Raw genomic sequence first — 9,435 nt, forward strand, 5'->3', positions numbered from 1 at the left:
AACACGATAATGTGGCTTAGGGTGCAATCCTAAACAACTTTCCAGCACTGACATAGCTGTGGCAGTGGGCCATGTGTTGCATCTTGCAGTTGGGGGGCAGTCATGGAGGCCTCCTCAAGATAAGGCAATGTTTGTTCCCTTACCTACGATAGGGTTCAAGCTTACCTAGGAGCTGCACTGCCCTTATGTCAAGGCTGGAAAGTTGTGTTAGGACTGTGGCCTTAGTTTTGCTTTCCATAGGGCTTCAGCTTGGAAAGAGGGTCTTCCTTCTTGGGTATTTTTGGAGGGCTGTGTTCATCAGATTGGGACCATTCTGATGTTGTTGGATTTCTCACAGCCTGCCCTTTCCAATGGACTAAGGCAGGTTTGCCTACTCATGAGTAAACACACGATATGGTTCCGTTTCACTTTCCATAGGGCTCCATGCATTTGGGGGGGGTTCTGGTTTTTTGGCCGTAACCTTTGACAGAATAGAGATATTTCACTCTCGTTGTTTTCATTGCATTCTGCTGTAAATTCCACATCAAAAGGTATATAACATGATGATATTCCTAAAAATGGCGATTTTAGCAATTTCACTCCCCCCATTGTGCGTCACCCCCCCAGTGCATGTCACCTGGTGCAGGCTGCACTCCCCACACCTCTTAGCGATGCCACTGGTTCTGTCTTCCAAGAACAAACAATGTTCCAGATGGAAACAATCTACCAGCATATGGGCTAATTTGAGAAGTGTTTAATATGGGGAAAAACACATTGCCATGTTGAGAAAGAACTCTCATTGTTTTCCAGCTGCATGAAGGTGTTTTTCTCTGTAGGTATTTCCCTTCTATACAGATCTCTGTAAATGCAAACAGTATGTGACATCGGCTCTCGCGGTTCCTTCAATGTTCTCAGAGGGTTCAAGCTAAAAGGAACCAAAGAGAACATTATAGAGTTTCTGGGGCCGGTTTCTGAGGTGGAATGCCCCAAACACCCACATATGTGCCCCCATCTCACCAGCATTGGGAGCATGGCTTGGACTTTTTCTGCCTTCTTGCAGCTTTCTTTCTCTATAACCATGACGGACAAGGCAAACAAGAGGCATGGTATTAGGATCGTGACAAGTGTGACTCATACCACAGGGCGGATTGTTGGAAAATGAACCGTCAGAAAGCGGGGGACACCTGTACCGCCTTTCTGGTAATTGGATTGTTCCTTTGACTTGAATCCAAGGCTGTTCACACAGGCAGGCTTTCTCTTTACGGGGGGGGGGGGGGGTCCTACAATAAGCAAAGAAGTTCTGTCTTCCAAGAACAAGCAACATTCCAGATCAGTGGTTCTCACATTTTTAGCATGGGGACCCACTTTTTAGAATGAGACTCTGTCAGGACTCAGCTGAAGTGATATCATGACCAGAAGTCACATCATCAAGCAGGACAATTTTGAACAATCCTAGGCTGCAGTCCTACCCACACTCACCCAGGAGTAAGTTCCATTTACTGTCATTGTTAAAAGCATATACGGAGTAATCTGTTCAAAGTACGGGTCTGTAACATTTCCCCAAATGCAGTCACATCCCATGGTAGCATCAAGTCTAATATACTAAAAATAACATTGAAATGAATGGGGACCCTCCCAAAAAATGTAGGATGTGACAAAATGAAAGCTAAAAGCACTTGTATATTGGTTTTATGTGGTAAATTATTTAACTACTATATTACTTATTATTAAAGTTAAAGCTATGCTGCACATAATTTATTAATTATAAGAAGCCTACGCACTGCCTCCTCACAGGGAAAAGGACATTTAAGTTCTTTTCCAGTACAAGTGGCTATAAAGGACGACACTGTGATGGAAATGGCTAATCAACTATATGCAATGTAAGCTTTTGCTTGTAAGTCTTCCACAGAAAGCAGCTTGGTTATAATAAGAGCATACCCCTTTAAGCATGCAGAGTCAGATTTTGTCTTTGGGGAGTGGTACTGGTTATGCCAGTCTCCAGATAGAATTCTTTCTCTTAACTAGTTTATTGGTCAAGGACACTTTGACTGCATGATGAGCTGCACCTGTAAGTCAGGAGGGAGGGGGCAAGATGCCATGAGTAAGTGGCCTCCACTCACGTAGCCTACTAGAAGGTTTGGCTGGTTCCGATTTCTGATTGGTTAGGGGGTGGAAGTCAAGTACTGTATAAAGATCCACCATTTTAGCAGGAGTCTTTCTCTTTCACTTCCTGGATGTTAGCCTGCATGCTCTCATCACTTGGACAGTCCTTTAGCTAGGACTTATCATCAAGGACATTTGGCTTTAGGGACAGTGGAGGTGAGCTGATAAGGTCTGTCCAGGAGAAGTGAGCTATACTTGCTGTGAGATAGAATAGGAGTTAGCTTTTATTATTTTGTATGTTGCTGATCATTGTCTGTGCTTTACTTTGCTTAATCTTTCTAAGTGCCTGTCCTTTCTCTGTGTATAACTACCTTAACTCTAGAATAAAGCACTTTCAATGTGTGTCTTATTGAGGATTCTGAGGGATTTGTGGGTGTAGCTGAATCCGGACCTGGTTGCTCTGCCACTACCAATGCTACTATAATTTTGTTTGAGCCCTTTACCTGTCCCCTGAGACATCAGCCAGAGCTGTCAGAGCCCAGGGCAAGGTCAAGAGCAGTTCCTCCACCAAAAGCATACCTTAACATTGGGAAATTCCTATCGGGCTCTCCGGGGTGCAAACCCTGGGGCTGGATTGGTGTTAAAATACAGCCTGGCCCTGTCAGGGCCAATTGGTTTATGGTCCTGATTAGCAGTTGGTTGTTACAGACACATCCTGGAAGAAGAGGACATCTGGTCACCCTGTGCTAGAGACATCTGCTAGACATCTGTGGGTCAAACATATGGCCCACGGGCCAGATGCAGCCCCCAGAAACCATTTTTCTGACCCATATATGCTTGCCTCATCTCCCAGTCATGGGTCTCCAAACCCTGGCATAGGGGCCACATCCAACCCACAGGAGAATTTGATCCAGCCTAAAGCATTGGGGGGTGGGGAGCTTGACTGCTCTGGCCTGGAGCCACCTGCTGACTTGCCATGAATGCAAAGCCTCATATAGAGAGATGTTTCCACTGAAGAGGCTTCCCTGAAAATTGCCCCAGAAGGCCAAGAGAGAGAGCTCAGCTGTGTGTGTGTGTGTGTGTGGGGGGGGGGGTTAGGTGTGTATATAGAGAGAGAGACAAACACAAGAGTAACTTCTGCCTGATTATCAGCTCTCCAAAATCATAACACCCTTTGGAAACCTGAAAGAAGTTCCAGATACATTCATTACCTTGATCAGATGGCTGGCCAATCAGTCCAGTCTATCCAATGCATACTGAAAGCATGTTTTCTCTTTACAAATTAAATTATTTCTCAGTTTTCTCCCAACTTTCCTTTATTAATCCATTGTTCTCCAACTGTTTACCCTTTGAACACATTAATTCTCTCCAAATTTCCACTTTAAAAATTTTCTTCTGCAAAATATTGATTTTTCTACCATATTCCTCCTGTCAAAAATCTGTCAAAAAGAGGCGCTCATGATCTCTGCTGGAAAAGCAGTGAAATGCTCGCAGGCCTTCTAGGCATACCTTGCACTCTTCTCCTCTCTTCCAGGTTTGACCAATCCCAGGATGCCCAGGGCGAGGGGTGCACTGGGAGATGTAGTCCTTGGGGCAAGGTTGCACATGGAGGGGAAGAAGCATAGGTGTGAGGTGGATAAGGGAGGGAGACTGTACAGAACAGCCCGTGGCTGGGGGAGGGGGGATTGTTCCAAAGGCGCTCAGGGCTCTCTACTGGCTGAGTATCAGCCAAGCAGCTGACCTTCTTCTACAGCCCTGCCCCCCTCCGCCAATTTCTGTCTACTCAGAAGTAAGTCCCATTTTGTTCAATGGGTCTTACTCCCAGGTAACTGCACAGAGCTGAGGTATTCAATCTGTGCATGGGGCTTCCCTGGGGAGGTGTGGCTAGCTCCCAGGGGCATCTTGAGGCATCTGGGGGAGAGAGGTGGCTGTAGCTGCTCAGCTCAGCTGCACCTGCTGCCTCCCTACTTGCTGCTTTTCTGTGGCTGTGAAAGAGGTGAGTGGGGCAGTGTGAGGGGGGAGAGAAGGCTGGCTGGGCAGCTGAGGAGGTGCTGCATCTCATCAGCACAGGATGAGCTCCTGGCAGGCTTCAGACTGGGAGAGAAGAGTAAGTACAGGCAGCACAGCACTTTCTTTCCCTTGGGAAGGGGGGAGCCCAGCCTGCTGGGTGTGTGAGTCCAAATGCCCCAGCCTGCATTCCTCCATCTTGTCTGGGGGGAATAGGGGTGGCATCTGCATGTTGGGGTGTAGGTGTGTGAGCATCCCCCATCTACTTTGGGGGTGAGTTGTAATCTTGATCTGTGTGGCTGCAATCCTATCCACACTTTCCTGGGAGTAAGCCCCATTGACTCAAATGGGGCTTACTTCTGAGTAAGTCCTTACTACATAGGCTTGGGTTCTGTCAGCTTAACCAAGGATCCTCACCTTTCTCTTTTTCCTCCCCCTTCAAAAACGGAAAAAAAGCCACTCTTGATGGCTTTGTCTCCAAAAATTGATTAAAAAATAAAAATACCCATTCCTTTTCAACCATCCCTCTTTTTCCTCCTGTCTCCTGGGGGGGTGGGGTACTTCCCATGTTGGCTGCTATTGTAAGACAAAAGGCACAACCCTAACTAGGTCTTCTCAGAAGTAAGTCATATTGTGTTCAGTGGGACTTACTGCCAGGAAAGTGACCTTAGGATTGCAACCAGTGAGTCTTAGTTTGCAATTAGCAGATACACACAAAACAAAGTCTTTCCCTCCCCCAGCAAATTCATCACTTCCCCTTCCTTTCCAAAACCCTCCAGGTGTGCTGCTAACAAACTCAGGGCACAATCCTAACCAAGTCTACTCAGAAGTAAGTCCTATTTTGCTCAGTGGGGCTTACTCTCAGGTAAGTGTGGTTAGGATTGCAGCCTCAGAGTGCTGGCAGCTGTTTTTTTTGTTTCTAGTGTATAATTATAACACCTTCATCCCCATTTTGGGGGTAACAGAGGTGAGGTGTTATAATGGGGAGCCGTGGCCAATGGCCACAAGGATCAGGGGGCCAGAAAAGTTCGAGAACCACTGACATAGAGGATTGCAGTCTGAAAGTCAGCTCCTTCCATTAAGAACTTTTTTCTTCCCACTAAAAGTGTGCATCCTCTGGAACGAGGGGCTTGGGGGTCTTAGCTGTCTGGAAAGGAGCCCACCCCAGGCAAAGGTGACTTTTTGAGAAGTCCCTGGCACAGTGGAAAGCTGTTAGGCACCCTCCCCCCACACACACATACACAACTGATACATATTAGAACCAAAGCGTGAACAAACTTTCCTTTTCAGTTCATTATCATGTTTAATGTTAAGCACCAAAAAAAGGGGTGGTGAGTGGGGAAAATTAAAGGATGCTTCATGGTGAAACTGCTGGGGGGAGGAGAGAACAAAGGCAGCTCTTCAACTTCTCTTCTGTTGCTTTGACATGAGAGAATCCCAGTCTCTCCAACCTTGAACTTAGATTCCCAGAGCTTCTCCCTGGTGCAAAAAGAACTGAATTCTTGCCTGTCATAGAATGTCACTGTTAAAGGCATAGGAGACATGTGGGAATGGGACCCAAAGCAGGCTTCCACAGTAAGTGTGGTATGGCCTTGCTGGAGAAGCAGAAATCTGGCTCAATGATTCTGTTTGGGCACAATCCTAACCAGGTCTACTCAAAAGTAAGTCCTATTTTGTTCAATGGGGCTTACTCTCAGGAAAGTGTGGTTAGGATTGCAGCCTTTGCCTCCTAGCCTGGGCTAGCCCTGGACTTTCCTGCCAATTTCATGAGTGCTGTGTACATTTTAGGAAGCATGGCCACTCTGCCAATCAAAGCTGTTTGAGTATGTTTGTAACTGATTAGCTGCACCTTTGTTTTGTGTCTGATTTAAATATCATATGAGGGCAGGGTCATTTTCTGGGCATATTTGCTTAGGAGAAATCTGTGTTTATGTCAAATGCAAAACTAGAAACATAGGGAAGTGTGCCCCAAAAAAGAAGGGTTGTTTCATGACAGGCTTGCAGGATTAGATGCACTGATTTTAGTCCCTGAAAAATATCCTGTGCAGATGCACTATTCTGAACATTACAGATTTCATATTATAATAACAAATGGTATACCTAACTCTATGGACCCAAACACCTTTACCTTGTAAGTAAATTTATTGCAGTGTTGTTTCCAAATAAATGTGCTCAGGATTATGATTTATGGGCAACTTCTTACATTGCATTTTAAAGAGACAGAACACTTTAGGATGCAGTTGTCTCTGAGCGAATGCTTTTGATCAGATATTTTCAGAGATCATAATGCTACTTAAGACAGAACTATGTGTGGGAGATGTGCCAAGATTGTAAAATATTCATGACCCTGTGATAACTTAGGGCCCAATCCTATCCAATTTTCCAGTGCCAGTGCAGCCATGCCAGTGGGGCATGCACTTCATCCTGTTGTGGGGAGGCAGACACAGATGCCTCCTCAAGGTATGGGAACATTTGTTCCCTTACTTTGGGACGGCACTGCAGCTGCACTGGTGCTGGAAAGTTGGATAGGATTGGGCCCTAAGGCTGCAATCCTAACCTCACTTTCCTGGAACTAGGACCAATTGAACACAATAGGACTTACTTCTGAGTAGACTTGCTTAGGATTGTGCCCTAACAAAGTAATGTGGCACAAGTTTTTGTAAGCTAAAGTTATTTCATCTACCATTTTACCATTTTCTATAATACAGTAATAATAATAAATTTAATTAATTAATTAAATCGGGGGGGGGCGTGCCAAAATGTTAGTTTGCTGCGGGTGACAGATGGGCTAGGTACGCCACTGTCTCTTCTTGCCCCACATGAGACTCTGATCACACAACAGTTCCCTTCTAATAATTTCCTGAAATTTAAACAGTTCAGTTCTGCCCCTGTTGCCAATTGAGACATCTAATAGGGATTAATATTAGCAAGCCTGTTAACAAGTATGAATTGACATACTTAACTACCCACAGAATTCTTATATTTGCAGGTGGTACAGCTTGGTCTGATTTACACCTATACTCTGTTCACTTGCTATCTGCAGAGTAATTCACAATGGCTGAAGAAGAGTTTACAACCCTGGTGGTAGATAATGGCACTAGAATGTGCAAGGCAGGGTTTGCTGGAGATGATGTGCCCAAAGCCGTGTTCCCCACCATTGTAGGGCGGCCCCGGCATCAGGAGGTCATGGTGGGGATGGGGCAGAAGGACAGCTATGTGGGTGATGAAGCACAGAGCAAGAGGGACAACCTGATCCTGAAGTACCCCATCGAACATGGCATTGTCACCAATTGGAATGACATGGAGAAGATCTGGCACCACATCTTCTACAATGAGCTGCAAGTGGCCCCGGAGGAGCATCCAGTCTTGCTTACGGAAGCATCCCTGAACCCAAAAGCCAACCGGGAGAAGATGACGCAGATCATGTTTGAGACCTTCAACATGCCAGCTATGTACGTGGCCAACCAGGCTGTGCTGTCCCTGTATGCCTCTGGTCGTTCAACTGGGATCATTGTGGAATCTGGGGTTGCGAGGACCCTCCCTGTGCCCATCTATGATGGGCACGCCCTGCCCCATGCTCTCCTGCGCTTTGACCTGGCTGGTCGTGATCTGACTGACTACCTCATGAAGATCCTGACAGAGAGAGGCTACAGCTTCACCACCACGGCTGAGAGGGAAATCGTGCGGGACATCAAGGAGAAGCTGTGCTATGTGGCCCTGGACTTTGAGCAGGAGATGGCCACAGCTGCTTCTTCGTCCTCTCTGGAGAAGAGCTACAAGCTGCCCAATGGTCAGGTGATCACCATTGGGAATGAGCGCTTCAGGTGTCCTGAGGCCCTCTTCCAGCCCTCCTTCGTGGGCATGGAGAGCTGCGGCATCCACGAGATCGCCTTCAACTCCATCATGAAGTGCGATGTGAACATCCGCAAGGACCTGTACGCCAACATGGTGCTGTCTGGCGGGACCACCATGTACCCAGGCATTGCCGAACGAATGCAGAAAGAGATTACGGCCCTGGCCCCCAGGAACATGAAGATCAAAATCATTGCCCCGCCACAGCGCCAATACTCTGCCTGGATTGGGGGCTCCATGCTAGCTTCTCTCTCCACCTTCCAGCAGATGTGGATTAGCAAGCAAGAGTATGATGAATCTGGCCCATCCATTGTCCACCAGAAATGCTTTTAAAACGTGTTCATAGCTAGAAAATGTGGGTGGGTTTATTGAAGTAAATATTTCTAACCTTTAACCTCTGCAGTGGGGCCAACTGTGTAATTCCATCTGACAGTTCTTTTGTGCAGTTCAAAGTAGCCATGTGCTTCTACATCCAACTACAGTGTAAGATTTCACTTGGGGTAGAGGAAACTGGTATGAAAATAATATCTAGTTATATATTTGGCTTTCTTTTGTTAAGAATAGTAGCTGTCTTAATGTTTTCTACACTCTTGTTAGATATGTTAATACCATAACTAATGTGACCAAAATAAAGCTTGAAGGTCAGTGGGAAATGTCTGTTTCTCGTGCTGGTTTGTAATTTCTAATTCCAAATTTTTGTATATTATCTACTACAGCATGGCATTTTGTAGACTGAATTAGAAAAATGGCAGCTCTGTGCTGGTAAGAACAGATCATGGCAGCAAATCAGACTGATGGCATGTTCCAGGCCATCTTCAAACCTCTTTTTTGGTTTCCTTTCCTGAGAGTATATTGGGGAATATATATGAGGAAAGGCTACGGCGTTTGGGCCTCTTCAGCCTAGAAAAGAGACGTCTCAGGGGGGACATGATTGAGACATACAAAATTATGCAGGGGATGGACAGAGTGGATAGGGAGATGCTCTTTACACTCTCACGTAACACCAGAACCAGGAGACATCCACTAAAATTGAGTGTTGGGAGAGTTAGAACAGACAAAAGAAAATATTTCTTTACTCAGCGTGTGGTTGGTCTGTGGAACTCCTTGCCACAGGATGTGGTGATGGCGTCTAGCCTGGACGCCTTTAAAAGGGGATTGGACAAGTTTCTGGAGGAAAAATCCATTATGGGGTACAAGCCATGATGTGTATGCGCAACCTCCTGATTTTAGAAATGGGTTATGTCAGAATGCCAGATGCAAGGGAGGGCACCAGGATGAGGTCTCTTGTTATCTGGTGTGCTCCCTGGGGCATTTGGTGGGCCGCTGTGAAATACAGGAAGCTGGACTAGATGGGCCTATGGCCTGATCCAGTGGGGCTGTTCTTATGTTCTTATGTCTTTTCAAAATGATGCCTGCTAATTTTTAGATGTACCAATCCCTTAAAATGTTTAAGTTGAGCACCTGTTAAATGGTCAAAAGGGTGTTTAGTTGATC

General features: G+C 46.0%; 1 protein-coding gene across 1 annotated transcript; it reads left to right on the plus strand.

Annotated features, from left to right (window-relative positions):
* The first annotated feature begins 2,244 nt into the window (after positions 1-2,244).
* On the plus strand, positions 2,245-8,594 carry LOC136658296 (actin, cytoplasmic type 5-like). The gene is made up of 2 exons (XM_066634734.1): positions 2,245-2,298; positions 7,079-8,594. Exon 2 carries the CDS (start codon positions 7,144-7,146, stop codon positions 8,272-8,274), a length of 1,131 nt encoding a protein of 376 aa, XP_066490831.1. The 5' UTR covers positions 2,245-2,298; positions 7,079-7,143; the 3' UTR covers positions 8,275-8,594.
* The last annotated feature ends 841 nt before the right edge of the window (positions 8,595-9,435 follow it).

The sequence above is a fragment of the Tiliqua scincoides genome, chromosome 8 (genome assembly GCF_035046505.1).
Source record: "Tiliqua scincoides isolate rTilSci1 chromosome 8, rTilSci1.hap2, whole genome shotgun sequence".
In the NCBI taxonomy this organism is placed as follows: domain Eukaryota; kingdom Metazoa; phylum Chordata; class Lepidosauria; order Squamata; family Scincidae; genus Tiliqua; species Tiliqua scincoides.

Excerpts from the sequence above, each read along its gene's own strand:
- LOC136658296 (XM_066634734.1), top strand. The coding sequence starts at position 7,144 with ATGGCTGAAGAAGAGTTTACAACCCTGGTGGTAGATAATGGCACTAGA.